Genomic DNA, 26,675 nt, shown 5'->3' on the forward strand with positions numbered 1-26,675 from the left:
TGCACTTTTCAGCTGCCACGATTTTGGTTTGAACCATTTCCTATTCCCACTCTCTGGGCTTATCTAAACCCAGGTTTCCCTTCAGAGCTCAGCCAACTCCTCCAGAAAAAGCGTTTTCTGATAGTATGTAGTTTACCGGGAACCCTCTGCTCCTAACTCCTTCAGTGCGTAGTGTAATATACTAGCAATGTAGCATTTAGCATGTGTTCCTTTTTGTTACTTTCTAGCCATTTATGCATGAAAATATCGTTCCACTGAGAAATAAATCCTTTCAGAGCAAGGACCTGGCCATGTCTCTATATTTCCAGTGCTGATGGTCTTATAAATAGGATAAAACTGTAGATCTGGAAGTTCATCTAGCCCTACTGATGAAGACACCGAGGCCTGGGGTGTTGTTCAGACCCACTTAGTAGAAAACCATAGCCACAGCCAAATATTTGCTAATACTTATAATTGGAGGGCTTGGCTAATACAGAATGGCGGGATTCACCAGGGGGGAATGAGGGCATTCTCTGAACAAAGGAGGGCCAGTAGAAATAGTCCATGCATGACTGGACAAGGGCTGGATTGAGATGGAAATAGTCAAACTGTAAAGGAAGGAATCAATGCAAAAGGAAAAATGTACAGGTCTTGGTAACACACTAGATACGAATTTTTGGCAAATTTGGGAATAGGTGATTCAAGCTGCCCACTGGGGCACGTGTAGCACTGCTCGAGGGCAGGGCTGTGCTTCTGTGCAACCCGCAAGCTCTCCAAAATGGTTGGACGTTCAATAACGTTTCTCACGTGCAGTGACTTCCTAGCCTTACTACATTCTTCTTTGTGTGCATGTCGCTGGTAGAAAGTGAAGTAGGTTGGTTGCCCTTTTGGCGCCTTGAGGGCACAGGCCCAGAAGAGGACCTACTGCCCGGTGGTGAGGGCTGGCCAAGGGCTCTCTCCTCCGTGAGGCCAGCCAGGACCCACCCCTGACAGGAATCCGTGGGCTAGGCAGCCGCTCGGGCCTTGGCCACGATCCCGGGAAAGAAGAGTAAGGGGCTTTCCACCTGCCCCTGGCCTAACCCGGGACGGGCGGCCTCTCGAGTTCCAGCCGCTGGCGCCCCGCCTCCTGCGCCCGCCGCCTCCCCCCCGCGTCCAGGGTGCCCGCCCCTCCCCTCACGCTCGACGGGCTCGCTCCCGCCCGGGGCGCGCGGACGGCGCGCGAGCTCGCGGAGGCGGAAGGCCGGAGGCGTACCCGGCCGCGGGGGCGAGCGCGCAGGCGCCTTCCAGGGACCCGCTGCGGGCGCGAATCCCAGCGGCCGGTGAGCGGCGGGTTAAGAGCTCGGGATTCCGGGGCTTCTGGACGCCCGGCGGTGTGGGGAGGCGCTGGGGCCTCGCGCCGCGCCGCCAGCCGGCGCAGAGCCGGCCGCCCGGATCCCGGCTCCGCCCCATTCCCAGGGACGCGGCGCGAGGCCTCCTCAGCACCGGCCGCAGGGTCGCCTGGGGGTCGGGCGGCTGAAGGGATGACGGGGTCGTGGTGGCACCTCCTGGCTGGCGTGCTCCCTGCGGTTCTAGGGATCTGGCCCCCTGGAGAAAGGAAGGAGAAACGTCGGGAGGGATCTGTTGCCAGATCTGCTCCGCTGGGATAGCTGCCCTCCCCGGGTGTCGTGTCCACTGTGTGTGTGTGTGGGGGGGAAAGGACCTTTCAGACTGAAAGGAACAAATTTGGCTCTGGGACGTGGACGGCGGAATTTTCGGTTTTCGAGATGCACCCTCAGGGCAAAGTAGCACTGAAAGCTCCTCTGCCACCTGCATGGCAACTTCATGGCGTGTGGATGGGTTAGAACGTTGCCGTATTTTGATTTACAGGTGGAAAAAGTCATAAAGGACCCTTTTAACCATAAAGGACTGTTTAAAGAGAAGAGAGCTGTTAAAAGCCTCACATTATATCTTTAACCACACAGGACTCAGGAAGATTAGGTACCTCCCCTCTTCTCTCTTACACACACGCACTCCTACCTTCACACCTTCATTCAGCAAATACTTCGTGGGTACTTGCCTTCTGCAGACACTGTTCTAAGAGAGGGGAACAGAGCGATGGCTAAGACAGGAGAATCCGTGCTCACATGAGCTTTTATTCCAGTTGACACATATATATAATTTCCTTTTATACTTTTTAATTGGAATATAGCATACGTACAGAAAAATAGTGTACACAAATCATAACTTATTATCACAAATCACCTTACCACAAAGTAAACACATCTTTTATTATTTTATTTTATTTTATTTTGAGAGTCTCACTTTTGTTGCCCGGGCTAGAGTGCCATGGCATCAGCTTAGCTCACAGCAACCTCAAATTCCTGGGCTCAAGCTATCCTCCTGCCTCAGCCTCCCATAGTCCCAGTAGCTGGGACTACAGGCATGAACCACCATGCCCGGCTAATTTTTTAAATATATTTATATGTCTAGTTGGCTAATTAAATTCTTTCTATTTTTATAGTAGAGATGGGGTCTCGGGGTCTCGCTCTTGCTCAGGCTGGTTTTGAACTCCTGACCTTGAGCAGTCCACGGGCCTCGGCCTCCCAGAATGCTAGGATTACAGGTGTGAGCCACCCAGAATGCTAGGATTACAGGTGTGAGCCACCGGGCTGGTCTAAACACATCTTTTAATCACCATTCAAGGAAACAAAACATTTACAGTATCTCAGAAGACCTCTCTGGGGACCCCTCCCAATCACCAGCCCTTCTTTCCTCCCCAAAGGGAACCTCTTTCCTGATTTCTAACACCATTGAGTAGTTCTTCCTACTTACGAGCCTTCTGAGTTCTTCCTACTCATGGAACCATATGTATGTACGTATATATTCTGTATTGTCCAGCTTTTTTTTTACTGAGAATTAGGTGTGTGAGATTGTTCTGTGTCATGTGAAAATACAATTTTTGATAGTGAAAAGAATTAAGAAGAAAATTAAAGAAGGTAATGGTGCAAACAGTGAGGGAAGGAAAATTTAATAGGGTGGTCAGGGATGATCTTTCCAAAGGGATGACTTGAGATGAAACGTGAATGGGAAAAGATTAGCCACAAGTAAGCTGCATGAGTAAGAGCATTCCATGCAGAGGGAACAGAACTGGAAAGGAACTGAGGTATCAATGAATTTGACAGGTTCTGGGAAGAGAAGGAAGACCTTGTGGGAAAGTGGGAGATGAAGTTGGAGAGGCAGGCAAGGGTCAGATCTTAGAGAGTCTTGTGGCAGGGGAGATTTGGATTTTATTCTAAGTATTATTCATGTAAAGGAGATATTTTTGATGTCATTCTGCTTCCAGCATGAGCCACTTATGGAGGATGAGAAGGCTTATCATTTTACTCATCAAGGAAGCCCTACAAAAGTGGCAAAACTAAGTAGCCATTGGGAATTAGGGGAAACATTAACATGTTGAGAGACCAAGTCATGATTTATGTTAATTCAACACATAATTTGCTTCTAAAATCAGATTTAGAAGATACTTTAGAAATTAATAATCTATTCTAACATTCTAAAAATATTCCTGTCAAGTAGTCACTCAGTTTCTGTTTGGATCTGTTAAATAGGAACTCCCTTTTCAATAAGCTCATTTTGGTTTTGGACAGCTCGAATTTTTAGAAAAGTTTTCCTAATATTTAATCCAAATACCTGTAACATTGGTCATCACTTCTGAGTCCACACAGAACTGATAATTATCATTTATCTGTTGCTTCCTATTTGGCATTCATGCAGTTGATTTTTGTTTTGTGTGGAGGGGTTTTTTTTCTTCACATTGAAGTGCAGGACTTTGAATTTATCTTTGTTGTGATTTCTGGAGTTAGACATGGTCGGTCCGTAGATGCTGTCCAAATCTCTTTGGACCTGATCCCTTCATCCATCAGTTAGTGATTCCTTCTGCCATTGTGCTCTTAGCAAACTGGATCAGCATGATGTCAGTTAAGCATTATGTTCTTTATAACTTCATTAGGTCTATTAAGTGCTATTGGTAGTCTTATTTTTGCTACTTAAGGTTACTGGGGAAGTACTTAAAAATGTTTATTTGAACTGTGGATAGTTGACTTAAGTTGGTCACAGTAGTGATTTAAATTTCCCAGATAGAATATTAGTTAAGCTATATTTTTAGTTCCAGGAATTAGCATTTATGTAATAGATTTTAAACATGATGTCTTAGCAGAAAATAGTGTTATATAGTAATTCTGAAATACATGGTGCAACATGTTGATAAAAGGGGCTTTTCAAATTAGGATAAAAAAGAATGTGAATAGTTTATAATGGCCTGTAACCAGTGTCAAAGTCAGAATCTACATCAGAAAGTGATTTAATTTTAATTTTTCCTCTTTTCTTGCCTCTGCGGTAGAAGTTCCAGTGAATAATGAAGTAGTCAAAGGTGAATGCAGGCTGGGCATAGTGGCTTTCACACCTCTTATCCTAGCACTTTGGGAGAGGCAGGAAGATTGCTTGAGACCAGGAGTTTGAGACCAGCCTGGGCAACATAGTGAGACCTTTATCTACCAAAAAAAAGTTAAAAAAAAATTAGGTGGGCATGGTGGTGCAGCACTTGTAGTCCCAGCTACTTGGGAGGCTGAGGCAGGAGGATCACTCCTGAGCCCACCCAGGAGTTCAGACTAAAGTGAGCTATGTTGACTCGACTGCACTGCCTGGGTGACAGATCAAGACTCTGTCTTAAAAAAAAAAAAAAGAGAGAGAGAAAGAAAAAAAGTGAATTCAGTAGGAGGGAGGAAAGAGAAAGGGAATTTATATAATCTAAATTTGAATATTATAGTTACATAGCCTTATTAAATGCTTTGAATTGTCCTACCTGATTGAGGCGCTAGGCTTCATTGGTTTTGGAGTTGTCCATTGATGTTTTTATTTTAAGTAAGAAAATACTTTTAGCCCAGTAGGTGGCATGTACTGATTATACACTAAAATTTTCAGTTGATATATTATATTTTTCTGAATATATTTAAAATATATCCTGTGGTTAAAATAGTCTATCACTTGCAATGATGTTGTAATTTGTGTCTTGCTCTGTTCTCAGCAACAGTTGTCTGCTATAAAGAAGGTTGACAAAAATTCTTACTGAGCAAGACATAACCTTTTTTAATTCCTAAAACTTGAGAAATGTGATTCCTAACTGAGGAAATAGGAAAAAACATTCATCATTTTTCAAAGGGAAGAGGAAGAAGTTAATTTGCTTTCTTCTTTTAAACTCCAACCGAAGGGAAAAAGTGAAAAAGAATGTAAGTGGTTAATTAAGTTTTACTGCTTTTGTATTTTCTCCTCAGATTTCGGGATATTCTTACTATTTCTTGCAAAGGTTCATTTCTCTAAAATGGAAAGTTGGTGTGGTTAGTGCAAATATATTTTAGAAGAAAGGAAGTCAAAACCTAGCTACAGAAATTACTTTAGTGGAAGACTTTCCCAAACTATATATGAAGACAAAATTCCTCTTTCTCTCTGTACCAAAGATAAATCACCCCTTTGTCTACCTTTGTGGACTTATATCTACCTGTAGGTAAACATATTCTACATAGAACTGCTGGTGCCATTATCTACATATATCTGTTGGTTTTCTTCTCTCAGAAATATTCTCTTGTGAGAGCAAATCTTTACTGTATCTTTAGACATACTGAGTCCCATTTAACAGGGAGAGTTAACTTTTTGAGGTATATTTCTCAATTAAGGACTAGGGAATAAGGAACTTCAAACTACTCCCTTCCCTTCATCTCTCAAAATTACCACCACCTTCTAATTCTCTATCTTGCTACTTGATTTAATAGGTTCATTGTTGTAGGTACTGTGTTTAGCTAAATCTTGTATCTTTTTTTCCCTCTAGGCTACTTCTACATAGACATAATCAGTGTTGACTGTTTGGAATTGAAGCATCATTAAAATCTTCTCAAACTTCTCATTCCAAAGAAGTGATAACATTTTTCTGAACAAGAAAAGAAGTGACTGACTACGTGTTAAAAGTATTCTGGCAGTGGTCCTGTTTTTTTCCCCCCGCTCTAAATTTGAAGAACTATGGAGAAGTGGTACTTGATGACAGTCGTGGTCTTAATAGGACTAACAGTACGGTGGACAGTTTCTCTTAATTCTTATTCAGGTAAAACATTTTACTGTTTAAAAGAAAGGTAAAGCGGCCGGGCCCAGTGGCTCACTCCTGTAATCCTAGCACTCTGGGAGGCCGAGGTGGGCAGATTGCTCGAGGTCAAGAGTTTGAAACCAGCCTGAGCAAGAGTGAGACCCTGACTCTCCTATAAATAGAAAGAAATTAATTGGCCAACTAATATATATACAAAAAATTATCCAGGCATGGTGGCGCATGCCTGTAGTCCCAGCTACTTGGGAGGCTGAGGCAGGAAGATCTTTTGAGCCCAAGAGTTTGAGGTTGCTGTGAGCTAGACTGACACCACAGCACTCACTCTAGCCTGGGCAACAAAGCGAGACTCTGTCTCCAAAAAAAATAAATAAATAAAAATAAAAAAATAAAAGAAAGGTAAATATTCCTTTGAATAGATGTTTGTTTGTTTTCGGAACAAGTTACAGTTTTCTGACCAGGATAGAGATGAAAGAGAAGAATTTCAGGCTTTATTGGCATGTGCAAGACCATACATTTGGCCAGGCGAGGTGGCTCATGACTCTAGTCCCTAGCACTCTGGGAGGCTAAGGCAGGAGGATTGCTTGAGCCCAGGAATTTGAGGTTGCTGTGAGCTAGGCTGATGTTCTTCTGAGTATCCACCCATCTTTGGAGATAATGGTGCTTCTTTCTTCTGGGTATAGGGTGGGCAGCTCTTACATGAGGGTCTTATGATCTGCTTCAGGGGGAAAGTCAGTCTTTCTTGTATCTGTTGTTTCTCAAATTCCTTAACCTTAAAATATTCAATATGCCAAGGTGCCATACTTTGTAGTAGCCTGGCCTAAACCCCATCACACTCAATTGTGGAAGCTAAGGCTAGCTTGCTTAGTATTCCTTCTTTGTAAATGTGTACATTATTTAGGCAGACTAGACTACTTATGTATATTATTTGAATTTAAATTTTTCTAAAATTTCTATCCCTTACATTTTTAGAGCTGCTTATTATGTAAATTAATTTACACAAGCCTAAAAATATTGAATAAATACTGTTTGTTACTTTTAAATAATCCATGGGGAGTAGACAAATTTTGATTTTAGTATTGATTGATTATCATTTTCTTGCAGAGATTCACAGTTCCTCTGTACTTGATGCAATGTGTTACCAATGTTTTTAGAGCAAATAGCAACATTTGAGCTGAAGAAGATTATTTTATTTTAATGACCTTTTTCTCCCTAAGCTACATGGGCTGTTTAGGAGGAGAAAGTCATAGAGAATTGGTTTTTGCAAGATATCACTCATTGTTAAAGTATGACTGTGTTCTATTTAATCAGTTAGTTTCTCTCAACTTACCCATTGCTATGGAATGTATAAGAGGAAGATTTTATTATAGAAAATTTTAACCAGATTTTTTAATGATGTTTAAAATGTCAATGTAAAGACAGTATGTATTGTTAACAATGAAACTACTTGCTTTTTAAATTCAAACATAATTCTGAATAATTCAGCAATTAATAAAATGAACATTTAAGTGGTGCTTAAGCCCATTTTCCTGAGAATGAGACAAAATTGAAGCTCTATAAATATACATTAGAGTGTTTTCTTTATGTAATTCTGAATCTCATGTAAATGAATTTGTAGAATTAATCACTGTGGAAGGAATCCTTTTTGCCCTTCCCAAATGAAGCTCCCACAGGTACAGTTGGGTTGTCCTTCTGGGTTGCTTTAAGGGCACTTTAGCAGTTTTAAAAACTTAAGTACTAATTTGATAGCCAGTGTCAGCTGAATTTATTGAAGTAGGTCAGACTCTGGATAGAAACTTGTTTCTCAACCCTAAAGAGAGTCATTATCCATTCTTCTATTTGTTAGAGAATGGTAATAAATTCTTCCACATTGACCACAAGTCTAGAGCAATTTTAGAAGGCCTAGATAGTGGGATTTTTTTCAGGTGTAGGAAATTACTTGAGATCCTCTCTGACTTTTATGATCCCAGTGGATCAAAAACAAATAAAAACAAAACAAACAAAAAATCAAAATCAACTCTTTTCCCCCCAAAAGAAGCTATATTCAATGGTTGTATTCTTTAAAATAGAAATACACATATGCACGTACACACACACACACACACACCTCTATGAAATACACATGCAAAAATGCAATTCATTGAGAAATTATTTTCTTTAAAAAAATTTTTATTGTGGGCCATTCTCTCCTATTCAGTTTAATTAAACAATTTTTTTTTTTTTTTTTTTTTTTGAGACAGAGTCTCGCTTTGTTGTCCAGGCTAGAGTGAGTGCCGTGGCGTCAGCCTAGCTCACAGCAACCTCAAACTCCTGGGCTCGAGCGATCCTTCTGCCTCAGCCTCCCGAGTAGCTGGGACTACAGGCATGAGCCACCATGCCCGGCTAATTTTTTATATATATATCAGTTGGCCAATTAATTTCTTTCTATTTATAGTAGAGACGGGGTCTCGCTCTTGCTCAGGCTGGTTTTGAACTCCTGACCTTGAGCAATCCGCCCGCCTCGGCCTCCCAAGAGCTAGGATTACAGGCGTGAGCCACCGCGCCCGGCCTAATTAAACAAATTTTTAAAGTATTATATGCCTAGCAATATATTTCCTTTGAGCTCTAGAAAATCAATTTTTCTGTCTATAAGAACTAAAATTCTTATTTGGGTAGTAATTAGGAAATAGTATAGTCATATGACTAAGCATATGATACTAAAAGCATAAGCATTATGAGAAGTAGGTAATTAATATCAATATGCTTTTAATTTATAAAGGAAGGTTTCATGGAAAATTTAAGATTTGAGATGATTCTTATTTATTTTTTTTTAGAGACGGGGTCTCGCTCTTGCTCAGGCTGGTTTCGAACTCCTGACCTTGAGCAGTCCGCCTGCCTTGGCCTCCCAGAGTGCTAGGATTATAGGCGTGAGCCACCGCACCCAGCCTTGAGATGATTCTTGAAGGCTGGGTATGAGTTGAAAGAAGAAATGTATAGAACAGGGAGTAGTAAGCCGCACGAACAGAGGCTTAGAGTTTCAAAGTGCCAGACAGTAACTTGAAGATGTTTTTAGGCAAGAACCAGTATGTGGGCATCATTTTAAAGCAGCCCTGGCATAATTAATTGGTCTATCACCATAAATTAATGTTGCACATCCAGTAAGTGGACAATTAGGAACTCACAAACTCAACTTTTTTTGTTTTTGAGACAGAGTCTCACCCTGTTGCCCGGGCTAGAGTGCCCTGGCGTCAGCCTAGCTCACAGCAACCTCAAACTCCTGGACTCAAGCGATCCTTCTGTCTCAGCCTCCCAAGTAACTGGGACTACAGGCATGCGCCACCATGCCCGGCTAACTTTTTCTATATATATTAGTTGGCTAATTAATTTCTTTCTATTTTTAGTAGAGACGGGGTCTCGCTCTTGCTCAGGCTGGTTTCAAACTCATGACCTTGAGCGATCCTCCTGCTTTGGCCTCCCAGAGTGCTAGGATTACAGGTGTGAGCCACTGCGTCCAGCCAGAACCCAAGTCTTTTGAACTGAAAATCCTTGCTATGTCACACTGATTATATCAGCTTCCTTGCTATATCACCATTCACTGAGAATCTATTAGGTGCTACTACATCCTGAGAATACAAAGATTACGCCTGTAATCCTAGCACTCTGGGAGGCCGAGGCAGGCAGATTGCTCGAGGTCAGGAGTTTGAAACCAGCCTGAGCAAGAGCGAGACCCCGTCTCTAAAAAAAAATAAATAAGAATCATCTCAAATCTTAAATTTTCCATGAAACCTTCCTTTATAAATTAAAAGCATCCTGAGAATACAAAGATGAGAATTACATTGTTCTTTCTGAGAAACAGGTGTGTGTGTATACAAACACATGTGTATGTATACTGTGGTTAATTTTGTGCCAGTCACTCAATGTTTATATGCTATAGAGACATTAATCTACTTTTCCCATGATTATCTCATAGTGGTAGTATCTTCTTGGATAAAGATTCTAGCATTTAAAGAATATTGGTATAATTCAACTATTAATTGCAAGCAATCTACTTAATGTAGTGTTCCCAAACTGGAGAAGAGCTAGGTTACATTTCAGTGAGCAACAATATGTCATTCTTCAATGTGGCACACCTTCCCAATAGATTGAGTATATTTAACTATATGTGATTTTCACCTTACATGCCAGCTTAATAATCTGTGGCTATACTGTAGCTCTTTGAGCTTTCTCACAATTTTGTTGTCAACTATTAATTAGTGAGTGGGTGTTTTCTCTTTTCTAAATGGAAATACCTTTATGTCATTTTAAATGATTCAAGGGTAATAACCTACTTTAACCAAGTTGTACAGCATTTCAGAATAGGAGCTGAGAGTGTGGATTATGGAGCCAGTCTGCCTGAGTTCAAATCCAGACTCTGATACTTATTATCTGACCACTGCCTGGAGGGTAATAATAATACCTATTTCATAGGTTCATAGGCTTCTTGTATTTGGCACTTAGTAGACACTATCACATGTTAAGTTATTAAAGGTCTGTTATCCCTTATTTGAAAATTTTAAATTAAAATCAAACAATAAACTGACAGATTTCACATAATTCATTTGACCACAAAGTCTGAACTGATTAATGTCTTTGTAATATATAGTCTGATTCTATACTTTACCTTAAGTTATTTGTATATTAAGTTTGTATAAGACCTTTGTAAAATGCAGGTATTCATTATTATTTTATGATACTTATTGGACAGTATAGTTTCCACATCACTCAGGGGTGCTGGGCACTGGGACATGAGTGTAAGTACACCATCTGTACGGTTCCCAGGCCAACTAGTCAGAGACAACTCAGAGCATTCCTCAGAGCAGCTGGATTCTGCCGCATCTGGATCCCAAATTTCTCCCTTTCTTAATGAAATAAAAATCACTGATATGCTAAAGTACATTGTTGTATTGTTCTTTTTATCTTTTATCTTAGGTGCTGGAAAACCCCCTATGTTTGGTGATTATGAAGCTCAGAGACATTGGCAAGAAATTACTTTTAATTTACCAATCAAACAATGGTATGGATAATTTTAACTTGATTTTATTGTTTATCACAATCAGTTAATATATATTGTTTGAAAATATTTAGAAGGAAACATGCTATTTTCTTCATCTTGAGCATCCTCATCTCACGCATACTGATAACATTTATATGCCTAGCATATTGTCAGCCCATCTTTGAAATTTCATAGTGTTACAGCTGGTGGTCCCGAGGACAAACTGAGTGGCACACAGAGAGTCAGAGAATCAAAGTTTATTCACGGGCGGGCTCAAGAGGGTCTCGCCACCAAATTCTGATCCCCTTGTACCCAATTTTTCCCATTTTTATTAAGTTGGGGTGGTCCGAGGGCTGGAGTCTCACGTGGCTAAGGTAATAGGTTAGCTGTTGTGTCAGATAATAGGTTATTATTATGTTGATGCGCCAGGTAATAGATTAGTTGATGGGCCAGGTAATAGATTAGTAGTATGCTGATGTGTGTCTTCTGTGAGGGGCCCTTCTATTACCTGGCCCATCAACTAATAAATTAGTTGATGGGCCAGGTAATAGATTAGTAGTATGCTGATGTGTGTCTTCTGTGAGGGGCCCTTCTATTACCTGGCCCATCAACTAATAAATTAGTTGATGGGCCAGGTAATAGATTAGTAGTATGCTGATGTGTGTCTTCCCAGTGAGTGATAGCCTCATAAGGCCATTATGTGAGCTGTTGCTCTCGGGGTTACAGTTGTCTCTACAAATTTTATAATTGTTTTTAGTATGTAGGGGCCGGTGATGGTGCCAGTCCAGTATTTATTTCCCCGCTGTGGAGGGGAAGATATTCTGCAAAATGGCGGTGTCCGCAAAATGGCGGTTGGTGCCCGTTCGCTTTGGTCACTGAGGTCACCAGTTGCTGTGCCCATCCCAAACTGGTGGCTTCAAGGGGCCAGCCCGGTCGGTTAGCGTGGTCGGTTAGCGTGGTCGGTTAGCGTGGTCGGTTAGCGTGGTCGGTTAGCGCAGTCGGTTTTCCCAGTCAGGGAACCAAAATGTAACAGCAAATGTTATAGTGGGTGGTCCTGAGGACAAACGGGAGGCACAGGGAGAGTTGGAGAATCAAAAGTTTATTCTGGTAGGCGGGTTCAGAGAGGTCTCGCCAGCAAACTCTGAGCTCCGTCTATCTGATTTTTCTCACTTTTATTAAGTTGAGGTGGTTCCAGGGGTGGGGTATAAGGTGGCTAATGCCCGCCAGGTAATAGGTTAATTTGTGTCAGGTAATAGGTTTAGTGTTATGCTGATGCCCCAAGTAATATGTTAGTTGTTGCTCCAGGTAATAGCTTCTGTGTTTTGCTGATATGCCAAGGCAATAGATTAGTTGATGGGCCAGGTAATAGGTTAGTATTATGCTGATGCAGGTCTTCCATGGGGGGTGGGGGTCTCAGGTGGCTGATGTGCCAAGTAATAGATGGGGGTTTTCCTTATCACTAGTGTGTCAGTTCATTGCGTGACCTCCTCAGTGAAGCTTGGTCTGTTGTCACTGCCAAAGGAGAGTGGCAGACCGTGCCTGGGGATGATTTCTCTCAATAGAAGCTTTGCCACTTCCCTACCCTTTTAGGTCTGGGTAGGGACTACCTCGAGCCATCCTGAGAAGGTGCATATCACTACCAGCAGGTATTTATAGCCCCGACATGGTTTTACTTCGGTGAAATCAGTTTCTGTATCTTGAATGGAGAGGTTGCGGTGTACTGAATTCCTGGGGCCTGTCTTGGCCTGGCTGCTGCAGCGTTGGATGGAAGTTTGGCGATGTAGTAGTACCTGGCCCGTAGCTGCCTAAGGGCTGTTTTCCCTAAGTGAGTCAGGTTGTGATGTCTGGAGGCAATAGGGTATGCTAATTTATGGGGATAAAGATGTTATGGTTCTGTAGATGGCATCACCTGTCTGCGTCCTTCTTGGCCTTCTCCTGCTCTGCCCACTGGTTCTCTTCTGGGCTATATTTTGGTTCTTCGGGTCACTTGGGTGCCAACAAGATTTGGCACTGGGTTAGAGTGTTGTCCTCTGAACATTCTTGGCTGACTGCACTTTTGGCAGCTTGGTCTGCTAGACTATTGCTGGTGGCAATTGGATCTGTGCCCTTTTGGTGCCCTCAACAGTGGATGACCACAGTTTCTTTCGGCTCCCAAACAGCCTCTAGCAGTTGGAAGATTTCATCGCTATTTTTGATCTCCTTTCCGCCTACAATCAGCAGTCCCCTCTGCCTGTATAATGCACCGTGGATATGTATTGTGGCAAATGCATACTTAGAGTCTGTGTATACGTTTGTCTTCTTAATCCGGGCATGCCTGAGGGCTTGGATGGGGGCCGTAGCTCCGCCCTTTGTGCCGACCACCCTTAGGGCAAAGGAGCTGACGTGATTACCTCATCAACTGTGGTGACTGCAAAGCCTGCCAGTCGTTTCCCACTCTTGATAAAACTACCGCCATCCATGTGGAGTTCTAAGTCTGGTGCTGGTAGAGCACTGTCTTTCAGATCTGGCCTCTGGCATAGACTTCCTGTACCGCCTCAGTGCAGTCATGGTTCGGGGGCCCTGGCTCAGTGGGTAGGAGGGTGGCAGGACTCAAAGTCCGCACATCTCCAGGGTTACCTGTGGATTTTCACATAGTAGTCCTTGGTATTGTGCTAACTGGTTGCTTGAGAGCCACTGGTGCCCTGAGGTGTTCATTAGAGATATTACTGTATGAGGGACTCGCACACGGAGGTTTTGTCCCAGAGTGAGTTTGCCTGCTTCCTTGACTAGCAGGATGGTGGCCGCCTTAGCGCAGAGGCAAGGTGGCTACCCTGCCGCTACCGGATCCAATTGTTTTGACAAGTAAGCCACTGGTCCCTGCCACAGGCCCACGGTTTGAGTCAAAACCTCCAGAGCCACTTGTTTTTTCTCGTGTATAAAGAGGTTGAAGTTTTTGGTGAGGTCTAATAGCCCTAGTGCGGGGACTCTTTTTAATAAGTCTTATTTTCTGGAAAGCCCTTTTCTGACTCTCAGCCCATTGCAATTCTTTATTTTGAGGCCCACACAGGGGCTCGTACAGAGGCTTGGCTTTTAGGGAGAAATTTGGGATCTAGATGCGGCAGAATCCAGCTGCTCTGAGGAATGCTCTGAGTTGTCTCTGACTAGTTGGCCTGGGAACCGTACAGATGGTGTACTTACACTCATGTCCCAGTGTCCAGCACCCCTGAGTGATGTGGAAACCTAGGTACTTCACCTGTTGCCTGCAGATCTTTTTTTTTTTTTTTATTATTTCGGCATATTATGGGGATACAAATTTTAAGGTTTCAATAAATGCCCTTTTCCCCCTCTCCCCACAAGTCTGAGTGCCTGCAGATCTTTTCCCAGGAGACTTTGTGTCCTTTGTCAGTGAGCAATTGGAGCAGGCACATGGTTCCCCGGTAGCAGTCTTCTCTGGTTGGGCTTGCTAGGAGGAGACCATTGACATACTGTAGAAGTGCAGCGGGTTTCTTCTCACGGAAAGGAGATGAGGTCAGTAGCTAGAGCTTCCCCGAATGGAGTTGGTGAATTTTTTTTTATTTATTTTTTATTTTCATTTTTTGGAGACAGAGTCTCACTCAGTTGCCTGGGCTAGAGTACCGTGGCATCAGCCTAGCTCACAGCAACCTCAAACTCCTGGTCTCAAGTGATCCTCCTGCCTCAGCCTCCCAAGTAGCTGGGACTACAGGCATGCGCCACTATGCCTGGCTAATTTTTTCTATATATTTTTAGTTGGCCAATTAATTTCTCTCTATTTTTAGTAGAGACGGGGTCTTGCTCTTGTTCAGGCTGGTTTCTAACTCCTGACCTTGAGCGATCCACCTGCCTCGGCCTCCCAGAGTGCTAGGATTATAGGTGTGAGCCACTGCGCCCGGCCGAGTTGGTGAATTTTTAAATCTTTGTGGTAGCTGTGTTCAGTTCAGCTGGGACCCCGTGGAGGAGAGCATCCCGATACCTTCCAAGTGCCTCTAGTACGCTGTGGGAGTTGAAATCCCAATCTGGGTTGGTCTCGGACGCTGCTCTCTGTGCCCATTGCTCCACGTCCAAGGTTCTTGCTGGAGCCTGGTCCTGGAGCCGCCTCTGGGTCCCAGCTACAATCTGCCGTTGTTCTTCCGTGTTACAAAGAGTCAGAAGGATCTGGCGGCAGTCTTCCTAAATGGGATGGTGGGTCTGAAAGATGGATTCCAGAAGGTCAACGAGGGCCTGAGGTTTTTTGGAGTATGGAGGAGTGTGGTGCGTCCATTTCAGAAGGTCAGTGGTGGAGAAGGGCTGGTAGTACAGGACTGGCTGACCTGGCTGAACAGACCCACCATCTGTAATCTGCATCGGACCTCGCACCTCACACGGGCATCTGGAGGGCTGAAGTTGGGGCCTGAGCTGACCTTAGCTGGTAGGTGATGGGAGTGTCGGCACCCAATTGGTCTGGAACTGGTGGCGGGGTGTCTGGTGGATTTGGGGGTACTTCAGGAGGTGTCATGGTAGGGTTGTAGGGCAGTGATAGTGGATCCTCTTCAGGAGCTTCCTGATAGATGGGCTTGGACAGTTTGGAGTCTCTGGTCCTTTGGACCACAAAAATCCTGCTCTGTCCCTTATTAGCACAGAACCAGACCCAAGGGGGCACGATGTGAGGAATCTCTAGCCATGAATCTATGTAAGGGAATTGGTTGGGATGGCCAGGAGTCCCTGCCACGATTCCCCAAACTGCTCACACTGTGAAGAGGTCTCAGGTTCCTGTTGCGGGCCAGTCAACCCTGAATGTGGGCCATTTGTATTCACAGAAGGTCCTAAGTCTACTGGGTCTCAATGTGACACCGTAACTGTGAAAGCCTTCTTAAAGTTCTTTAACATGCATTTAAAGACCTTAGGCTTAGAGTCTACACTACCTATCCTAGACCCTTGGACGGTTTCGCAGCTTAACAGACAAAGTGGGGGAGGTTTTTCTCAGGCATGTGCCTGATTGCGTCCCCCTCGGGAACTTAGGCACATCTTGACGAAGGTGTACCCGTATAAACCCTGGGCGTTGTCGTTCCCTTTAGGGGAGTGAATCACCCTTTTATAAATTTTATTTTATTATTTATTTTTATTTTTTTGAGACAGAGTCTCGCTTTGTTGCCCAGGCTAGAGTGAGTGTTGTGGCGTCAGCTTAGCTCACAACAACCTCAAACTCCTGGGCTCAAGCAATCCTCCTGCGTCAGCCTCCCCAGTAGCTGGGACTACAGGCATTTGCCACCATGCCCGGCTAATTTTTTCTATATATATAGAAAAAATATATATATTGGCCAATTAATTTCTTTCTATTTCTAGTACAGACAGGGTCTCGCTCTTGCTCAGGCTGGTTTCAAACTCCTGACCTCGAGCAATCCGCTCGCCTCAGCCTCCCAGAGTGCTAGGATTACAGGCGTGAGCCACGGAGCCTGGCCTGAATCACCCTATGGCGTAGGACATTGTGGCAGAACCGCAGGTGAAGACCCACTCAAGTTCCGTAGCCGTAGCTGTGGAACCACAGTCCCTCTTCACTCACTCTTCACTCTCTCATTCAGACAGGCAGGAGTCACACATTCCCACCCTGGGAATTCCCTGCTCTTAGGAGGTGATCTAGCTCCTCTTTTGCCATCTGAGGGACCTGACTCAGGCGGGTCCAGGAACCTTACCTGGTCTGATGCCTCCAGACCTGATTTGACTTGTCCTTCCCTCCGGCGTGTCCGGGCGAGTTCGGGACCGGTGGGAGCTCCCGAGGAGCAAAGATATTCTGCAGAATGGCGATTGGCGCCGGTTCTGTTCTGTTGCCGAGTTCCCAACAGTCGAGTTCCTGACAGTCGCTGTGCTTGTTCCCCAACCCACAACCGGTGGCTTCAAGGGGCCAACACCGCGGTTGGTTTTCTGTGTCAGGGAACCAAAATGTAACAGCAAGTGTTACAGCAGGTGGTACTGAGGACAAACTGAGTGGCACACGGAGAGTCAGAGAATCAAAAGTTTATTCTGGTTGGCAGGCTCAGAGGGGCCTCTCCAGCAAATTCTGAGCACTGTCTACCAGATTTTTCCCATTTTTATTAAGCTGTAGTCTGAGGGGTGGGGTGTCAGGTTGCTAATGCCCGCCAGGTAATGTTAGTATTATGTTGAAGAACCAGGCAATAGCTTTAGTGTTATGCTGATACCAGGCATTAGACTAGTTGATGGACCAGGTAACAGGTTAGTATTATGCTGATGCGGGTCTTCCTGAGGGGTAGGGGTCTCTGGTGCCTGATGTGCCAAGTAATAGATGGGGGTTTCCCTTATCATCTCTACCAAAATAAAAAAAAATTAGCCAAGCATTGTAGCACATGCCTGAAGTCCCAGTTATTCAGGTGGCTCAGGCAGGAGGATCTCTTGAGCTCAGGAGTTTAAGTTTTAGTGAGCTATGAGGACGCCTGGGTGAGAGAGTTAGACTCTGTCTCAAAATGATAAAAAGTCTGCTTGAATATCAATTAATGGAATGGTGCTTTCTTTTTTTTTTTCAGGTATTTTAACAGCAGTGATAACAATTTACAGTATTGGGGATTGGATTACCCACCTCTAACAGCTTATCACAGTTTCTTATGTGCATATGTGTAAGTTTTTCTTCTTATTGTAACTCTGAATATTATTCTCTTTGCAGATAAAGAACCAGTGTGATTGGGCTTTCTTGAATAGAAAAGTGATTGCTCATAGCTGCTCTTGTAATTATGTATTATAAATGGGTTGTGAGAGTTTGAACATTTGTATAATTTCTTTGGAGGACAATCTAGAAAGAAATACAAAAACCTACCTTTGTTTTGAAGTAGAGATGTTACCAGTCATGGATGGACTACTGAGATCTTATATGGGTTAGTTGTATGTAGGAAAGCCTTTTTCTGGCATGGCCCAAAGTAAATGAAAAATATAGGTCCAAATGGTATTCTAACTAATCTGTCAAGTTAGAAACTAGAATTATTGTATTAATAGTGTTTCACTTATGATTAACATTCAGGGATAGAATTTCTCTTCCTTTTAAAGAAATTGAATAGTTTATAGAAGAAGAGAAACTTGTATTTTAGTAGAGACCCAGTTCTACTCTGTAATGGGATTCCATCTCATACTTGAAGAAGTGTGTCAGCAAAAATTTGAGGAACTTTTTCATAGTATCTCCTGAACTCATCTTCCTTGTTTAATTATTTCTACTTTCACCACACCATGTATCACTTAATGATGGTGATACATTCTGAGAAATGTGTTGTTAGGTGATTTTGTGGTCATGTGAACATCATAGAGTGTACTTACAAAAACTTAGATGTGACCGGGCACAGTGGCTCGAGCCTGTAATCCTAGCACTCTGGGAGGCCACAGCAGGCAGATCGCTCAAGGTCAGGAGTTCAAAACCAGTCTGAGCAAGAGTGAGAGCCCATCTCTACTAAAAATAGAAAGAAATTAACTGGACAACTAAAAACATACATGGAAAATGTTAGCCAGGCATGGTGGCACATGCCTGTAGTCCCAGCTACTTGGGAGGCTGAGACAGAAGGATTGCTTGAGCCCAGCAGTTTGAGGTTGCTGTGAGGTAGGCCGACGCCACGGCACTCTAGCCCTGGCAGCACAGTGAGACTCTGTCTCAAAAAAAAAAAAAAGCCTCAAAAACCTAGATGTATATGGCCTATTACACACCTAGGCTATATGGTGTAACCTGTTGCTCCTAGGCTACAAACCTATACACCATGTTACTGTACTGAATACTATAGGAAATTGTAACAATGATAAATATTTGTGTATTTAAACATAGATAAACATAGAAAAGGTACAGTCAAAATACAGTGTTATATTCTTATGGGATTATAGTCATGTGGTCCAATGTTGACTGAAGCATTATTATGCAGCATATGAGTATATTTCATAGTTTATAAAAATAAGCTTCATGGATTGAAATAAGCTTCCAAACATCATGATAATCAGTTATACTTTATAGTGTTTGGGGTAATATAATATGATTGAAAATTTACTTTATCTTTAACAATTATGTTTAGTTTTATGCAATGATTTATGATTAATAGCTATTCATTATAGCCAATTGTTATGATAACTGAAAAGATTGTAAATCATAAAACATGATCCTCTGCTCAATACTAGCATATTGTTCTTTATAAAGTATGTGTTTAATAAATGAAATGTGAGACACCAGATTGTTTTTTACACTGGTAGAATTGTGAAGGTAGGGTTTGTAGTTACACATTACATGGTTTGTTGGAAGATGAGCAAGAAAGATGCTGTTTCATAGCTTAAGTCAGTTCCACATGATTAAATAAAAAGAATAAAGCTTAAGCATTGACTCTATCACTTTATATATAAGAGCAATGGACAATTCTCAAAATAAATGCATATGTCCTCAAATGTCCTTATAGCTAAAAGTAATGAGGAATAAAGTACATGTATATATGCTTTGATTTGCAGGGCAAAGTTTATAAATCAAGACTGGATTGCTCTTCATACATCACGTGGATATGAGAGTCAGGCACACAAACTCTTCATGCGTGCAACAGGTAAAAGGGCAATAGGTATTGAGGGTAAAATTTGATTTTAAAAAATTTTGGATAAACTGATAAAAGTTACTATTTATTGTTTTTACTGACTTTAAAATTTTAAGCCAGTGCGGTGGCTCACGCCTGTAAGCCTAGCACTCTGGGAGGCCGAGGGGGGGTGGTGGATCGCTCAAGGTCAGGAGTTCAATACCAGCCTGAGCAAGAGCAAGACCCTGTCCCTACTAAAAATAGAAAGAAATTAATTGGCCAACTAAAAATATATAGAAAAAATTAGCCGGGCATGGTGGCGCATGCCTGTAGTCCCAGCTACTTGGGAGGCTGAGGCAGGAGGATTGCTTGAGCCCAGGAGTTTGAGGTTGCTGTGAGCTAGGCTGACGCCAGGGCACTCACTCTAGCCTGGCCAATAGAGTGAGACTCTGTCTCAAAAAAAAAAAAAAATTATACCTACACATACACATATATAAGACCAAATGTTTATGTAAGCAGAAAAAAAAGAGTAGAGAGGAATAATTCTGGGTGTTTTTAATTTTTATCTCACTTAATTCTTTGAACACCCAAATGAGGTAAATCCTTATATATATTTATCCTTATAATGCTTAATTTAAGATAAGGAAACTAAGGCATAGTTAAATGAGGCCAATAGCTTAGCCGAGGTCAGACAGCTATAAATTGAAGTTTTGGTTGTTGAGGCTGCTGCTTTAATATTCTCATTCCAAATCCCTTTCACTTTTTTTTTTTAAAGTAGACTTTACAATTGTGTCTCATACATTGTATTGTTGTGCATTGTTGCTAAATTAAACAATCCACTCAACAAATGTTTATTGAGCATCTATATGTGCTGTTCTGGGAGCTTGAATGTAATAAGCTTAGATTTCTTTAAAAGCTTTATATGACTCAGACTTTAATGCTAGCTCAGGCCTTCTCCTTTTTTTTAAATTTCAAAATATTAAGGGGGTACAAATATTTTTGTTACATGGCTATCTTTTATAATGCTTAAGTGAGGGCTATTCTTGTGCCCATCACCCGAATAGTGTTCGTTGTACCTGATAGGTAGGTTTTTGCCCCTCTTCCCTTCCCCTCCCTGCTTCTTGATTTCCAATGACCTTTACTTCTCTCTGTGCCCATGGGGGCCCACTGATTAGTACCAAATTATTAGAGAGTACATGTGGTGTTCGTTTTTCTATTCTTGAGCTACTTCACTTAGGATAATGATCTCTAGTTCCATCCAAGTTGTTGCAGCTCAGACCTTTTCCTTAATTAGTCTAAATTTAGCCAGAGTTTGTTCTCTCTACCGTTCATCCAGTTGTGGAATCTCAGGCCCAAGAGATGGTTTATGTTGCCTGGCTTTCCTTCTCCCACATCACTCCCCTTACCCCTCCAAAGCTTTAATCATTCCTGTACTGCACAGTCAGCATGTGATTATTCAGCTTCTGAACTAATACCTATATTTGCAGGAAACTCACAACATTTAGAGATGACAGACTATTTTTTTTTTCAGAGATCCCCCATCATCAAAAATTACCTTTTTATGTTGAACTTTCACCAGTCATTCCAGGTTTTGTTTCCTTGTGTTACAGAGAACAAATCTGATCCCTAATATACCTAATATATTACAAGCATTTGAGGTCACTTCTTCTCTAGGTTAAAAATTCCTAGATACTTTAGTTATTCCATAGATTGGATGACCAGTTTGTTGAATGTGATTAAGGTTTTGAGGCCTCTGTTCCAGCACTCCTTTGGGTACGTTCCTGTTTGTCAGTGTCATCTTAAATGTGGCATCAGGGCAGGCGTGGTGGCTCATGGCTGTAATCCTAGCACTCTGGGAGGCCGAGGTGGGCAGATGGCTCGAAGTCAGGAGTTCAGAACCAGCCTGAACAAGAGCAAGACCCTGTCTTTACTAAAATAGAAAGAAATTAATTGGCCAACTAATATATATAGAAAAACTTAGCCAGGCATGGTGGTCCATGCCTATAGTCCCAGCCACTCGGGAGGCTGAGGCAGAAGGATTACTTGACCCCAGGAGTTTGAGGTTGCTGTGAGCTAGGCTGACGCCGCAGCACTCACTCCAGCCTGGGCAACAAAGCAAGACTCTGTCTCAAAAAAAAAAAAAAAGTGGCATCAGGAGTTGAACATAAGATAGATTGTAGCATCTTACACTGACAGTTTACTATCACTTACCTTTTTCTAGACACTATATTTAGTGAGGTACAAAAAAAAATTGTCTATGTGGCTGGCTATGTTGTACATTTAGAGAACCTAATATATTTGGTTTTGTGGTTTTTTTGTCCTGAACTGCACATTTAGAGTTATAAATTACTATTTTTTGTTTTTTTTCATTTTTCTAACCTCACCTGCACCTCTCAAACTCTTTATATGCATTAATTAGTAAAACTTTACATTTTTTTAAAGATTAACATTTTAAAAAGATTCTCCTTTGCATTGCAACATTTGAGTTATTCTTCATAGCAGAAAATTTGGAGTATACAGATTTTGAAGAAAAAATAGTCTTCCCTCATTTTGAATATTCTTAATTTCTTCTTTTGCCTTGTAATCAGTATATTAAGGAGACATTCATTCATTTGAAGAATTGCTTAAATTTTTTTTTTTTTTTTGAGAGAGTCTTACTCTGTTGCCCGGGCTAGAGTGCCGTGCATCAGCTTAGCTCACAGCACCCTTCAACTCCTGGGCTCAAGCAATCCTTCTGCCTCAGCCTCCCGAGTGGCTGGGACTACAGGCATGTGCCCCATGCCTGGCTAATTTTTTCTATATATTTTTAGTTGTCCAGCAAATTTTTTTCAATTTTTAGTAGAGATGGGGTCTTGATCTTGCTCAGGCTGGTTTCGAACTCCTGACCTTTAGCGATCCACCTGCCTTGGCCTCCCAGAGTGCTAGGATTACAGGCGTGAGCCACCACGCCTGGCCAAGAATTGTTTAAATTCTGATATCCATATTTAAGCATGTGAACTTATGAAACTTTTAAACATACAAGTAAAGCTTCTCATCATAATTTGCTGTACTACCAACATTAAATTACAGTTACATTGGAGCATAAGTCAAATGGTTTAAAGTAAGCCTGTAATATACCTAAAAAATACCTTCCTATATTATATTACATGCAAATTACTTCATGTAAAGGTCTCTTTACTTTAAGTTAAAGTTATCCAGCTCTGGAGATCACTTCTTAGGGACTTGTCATGGTCCAAAGAGAAAGGGGCAAAAAACCAGGATTGGTCACGATTACATATATATGTAAACACATATATATCTGCTGTGCCATCCACATATATATATTTATATAGCCATCCATATAAATACAAGAAAGGTGGCAGAGCAGAAGGTAATGCAATTCTAGAAGTACAAGCTCTCAAGAAGCAGCATATTATGATTAAACCCCTTCTTTAGAAAGGTATCATTTCTATCACTGATAACACAGACTAAATTATATATTATGCCATCTTCAACTAACAGTTAAGGTAATAGTGAATATTCTTAATTTTTAAGCTCAAGTCAGAGCAAAGAGAGAATGTTGGATTCCAATCAATTAAATGTATAAATTTGTTAGAGAAAATTAAGAGACTCCTTTGTAACATAGTAATTAAAATTAGGCACAGGCCGGGCGCTGTGGCTCACGCCTGTAATCCTAGCTCTTGGGAGGCCGAGGCGGGCGGATTGCTCAAGGTCAGGAGTTCAAAACCAGCCTGAGCGAGACCCCGTCTCTACTATAAATAGAAAGGAATTAATTGGCCAACTGATATATATATAAAAAATTAGCTGGGCATGGTGGCGCATGCCTGTAGTCCCAGCTACTCGGGAGGCTGAGGCAGAAGGATCACTCAAGCCCAGGAGTTTGAGGTTGCTGTGAGCTAGGCTGACGCCACGGCACTCACTCTAGCCTGGACAACAAAGTGAGACTCTGTCTCAAAAAAAAAAAAAAAAAAAAAAAAATTAGGCACAGGTGAAAGGAATGAAAAGGACTAATTGTATGAATGAATGAAAAGGACTAATTGACGTGCCCATAGTGGGGTAGGAACCTTGTCTTAATAGAATTCTCAAGCAAGGTTAGAGGAAGGGAGGCAGTTTATGGGTGGTTGTAGATCCTGATGGACTCATGGTGAAAATTATTTACTTGTTTTTTCAGTTTTAATTGCTGATTTGCTGATTTACATACCTGCAGTGGTTTTGTACTGTTGTTGTTTAAAAGAAATCTCCACTAAGAAAAAGGTAAGTTTTAAAGCAACTATTTTCTTTCTTTTTTCTTTTTTTATTTTGAGGCAGAGTCTCACTCTGTTGCCTGGGCTAGAGTGAGGTGGGTTCAGCCTAACTCACAGCAACTTCAAACTCAAGTTTGAAGGATTGCTCAAGCAATCCTTCTGTCTCAGCCTCCTGAGTAGCTGGGACTACAGGCATGCGCCACCATGCCTGGCTAATTTTTTCTATATATTTTTAGTTGGCCAATTAATTTCTTTCTATTTTTAGTAGAGACGGGGTCTCACTCTTGCTCAGGCTGGTTTTGAACTCCTTACCTTGGGTGATCCGCCAGCCTTGGCCTCCCAGAGTGCTAGGATTATAGGCATGAGCCACTGCGCCCAGCCCGCAACTATTTTCTTTATTAGCCTAACTCTTAAGTATAGACTTAAGTATAGACTTTAGAGAGTCATGCTTTTGGAAACAGAATAAGGAACATTGTATCTTCTGTCAATTAATTTTCATTTAGAAAACACCAGCTTATCTCACAGTAATTATTTTAATGCCCTACTATAGTACTAATAAGACATACTGAATTTTATAAGTTATGTACTGCTGAACTACACACCATGCTGAATTTATTGCTTAACTGGTAAATCTGAATTTCGAGCTGGCTTGTGAGATTGACTAAATTGAAAGGCATTTTAAAAAGTTGTTATAAGGTCTGGCACGGTGGCTCACGCCTGTAATCCTAGCACTCTGGGAGGCCGAGCGGGTGGATTGCGCAATGTTAAAAGTTCGAAACCAGCCTGAGCAAGAGCAAGACCCCGTCTCTACTATAAATAGAAAGAAATGAATTGGCCAACTAATATGTATACAAAAAATTAGCTGGGCATGGTGGTGTATGCCTATAGTCCCAGCTACTCGGAAGGCTGAGGCAGCAGGATTGCTTGAGCCCAGGAGTTTGAAGTTGCTGTGAGCTAGATTGATGCCATGGCACTCACTCTAGCCTGGGCAACAAAGCGAAAAACAAAACAAAAAAAAGGAAAAAAAAAGTTGTTATATATTTTCATATTCATGGTTATCAAATATCCTTCTTGGTTATTTTAAATAAGTTAATCATTAGATTGACTTCTCTGATTTGTATATCCAAAAGTACTTCCTCTGATAAATGCCGTTTAGTCATTTTACTGAAGTATCCTATGTCACCTCCATGAAACTTTAGTGTCTAAAGAGTTGTTTTTTAAAAAAGGAAATTTTTATTTTTTTGAGACAGAGTCTCACTCTGTTGCCTGGGCTAGAGTGCCGTGGTGTCAGCCTAGCTCACAGCAACCTCAAACTCCTGGGCTCAAGCAATCCTTCTGCCTCAGCCTCCCGAGTAGCTGGGACTACAGGCATGCGCCACCATGCCTGGCTAATTTTTTCTATATATTTTTAGTTGGCCAATTAATTTCTTTCTATTTTTAGTAGAGATAGGGTCTTGCTCTTGCTCAGGCTGGTTTTGAACTCCTGACCTTGAGTGATCTGCCCTTCTTGGCCTCCCAGAGTGCTAGGATTACAGGCGTGAGCCACCGCACCCAGCCAAAAAATGGAATATTTTGATAAAAAGAAGGGATAGCATCTCAGGAAATTGGGAACATTTGCTACTTTTTTTTTTTTTTTTTTTGAGACAGAGTCTCACTTTGTTGCCCAGGCTAGAGTGAGTGCTGTGGTGTCAGCCTACCTCACAGCAACCTCAAGTTCCTAGGCTCAAGTGATCCTCCTGCTTTAGCCTCCCGAGTAGCTGGGACTACAGGCATGCAGCACCATGCCCGGCTAATTTTTTGTATATATATTTTTAGTTGGTCAATTAATTTCTTTATATTTTTAGTAGAGACGGGGGTCTCACTCAAGCTGGTTTCGAACTCCTGACCTCGAGCAATCCACCTGCCTCTGCCTCCCAGAGTGCTAGGATTACAGGCGTGAGCACCACGCCCGGCCATTTGCTACTGTATTAAATGAAAATCACAGTTTTACCCTGTTGATTTGAGTAATAGATTACTTATTTCACAATATTTTTCTTTATAGATTGCTAGTGCATTGTGCATATTGCTGTATCCAGGCCTTATTCTTATCGACCATGGACATTTTCAGTATCCTTTACTATTTAGAAATGAAGTCAGTTGCATATTATGAAATGTAGACTAAATTTATATGATGTTGTTATTCAGTAATGTCTTATTAAATATTTGCTAGAGTGCTTGCTTATATAAACTGTTTCAGAGTAGTATAAAATAATCTCTTCATCAGTCTTTTACTTGAAGGGTAAAGTACAGATTTATTAAAAGTAGAATTGCATTTTCAAATTTGTATAGCCTGGAAGCAGAATGTTGGTAACTGATTAGCTATTTCTGGGGAGTTGGGAAAAGAGTGCCAAGTATGGTTAAGCTCCTCTAATTCTAAAATGTATAACCTGTCTTCTGTCTTTTGTAAATGTTAACTGATGCTGAAAAAAGGAAAACAGTCTTACAGTTTTTTGTTTTAAAACAAAGTATTTCTCTAACAGATAATTGTAGCTTGAAGCTTCAGGACACTAAAACTGAATTATTAAAATCTATATGGATTTTATGTTTACATTTTTTTTTTTTTTGGAGACAGAGTCTCACTTTGTTGTCCAGGCTAGAGTGAGTGCCATGGCGTCAGCCTAGCTCACAGCAACCTCAAACTCCTGGGCTCAAGCAATCCTCCTGCCTCAGCCTCCCAAGTAACTGGGACTATAGGCATGCGCCACCATGCCCGGCTAATTTTTTTCCTCTCTCTATATATATATTAGTTGGCCAATTAATTTCTTTCTATT

At 41.8% G+C, this 26,675-nt stretch overlaps 1 protein-coding gene and 1 non-coding gene across 3 annotated transcripts in view; both read left to right on the forward strand.

Annotated features, from left to right (window-relative positions):
- The first annotated feature begins 1,202 nt into the window (after nucleotides 1–1,202).
- Nucleotides 1,203–26,675, forward strand: part of ALG6 (ALG6 alpha-1,3-glucosyltransferase) — a 51,816-nt gene continuing 26,343 nt past the window's right edge. Inside the window, exons 1-7 of one of the 2 annotated variants that reach the window (XM_020288992.2) lie at nucleotides 1,203–1,298; nucleotides 5,840–6,109; nucleotides 11,051–11,135; nucleotides 17,627–17,716; nucleotides 19,566–19,654; nucleotides 23,793–23,875; nucleotides 25,907–25,971. In XM_020288992.2, the coding sequence (XP_020144581.1) occupies nucleotides 6,028–6,109; nucleotides 11,051–11,135; nucleotides 17,627–17,716; nucleotides 19,566–19,654; nucleotides 23,793–23,875; nucleotides 25,907–25,971 (494 nt within the window). In that variant the 5' untranslated portion in view covers nucleotides 1,203–1,298; nucleotides 5,840–6,027. Of the gene's footprint in view, nucleotides 1,299–1,351; nucleotides 5,244–5,839; nucleotides 6,110–11,050; nucleotides 11,136–17,626; nucleotides 17,717–19,565; nucleotides 19,655–23,792; nucleotides 23,876–25,906; nucleotides 25,972–26,675 lie in introns of those variants that run through there. The other variant, XM_020288990.2, reaches the window with a different exon arrangement.
- LOC142869823 (small nucleolar RNA SNORD16) lies at nucleotides 5,003–5,089 on the forward strand. Its single transcript, XR_012918375.1, has one exon. It is a non-coding gene; the product is annotated as a small nucleolar RNA SNORD16 (small nucleolar RNA).

This window comes from Microcebus murinus, chromosome 2 (assembly GCF_040939455.1).
Source record: "Microcebus murinus isolate Inina chromosome 2, M.murinus_Inina_mat1.0, whole genome shotgun sequence".
Taxonomy (NCBI): domain Eukaryota; kingdom Metazoa; phylum Chordata; class Mammalia; order Primates; family Cheirogaleidae; genus Microcebus; species Microcebus murinus.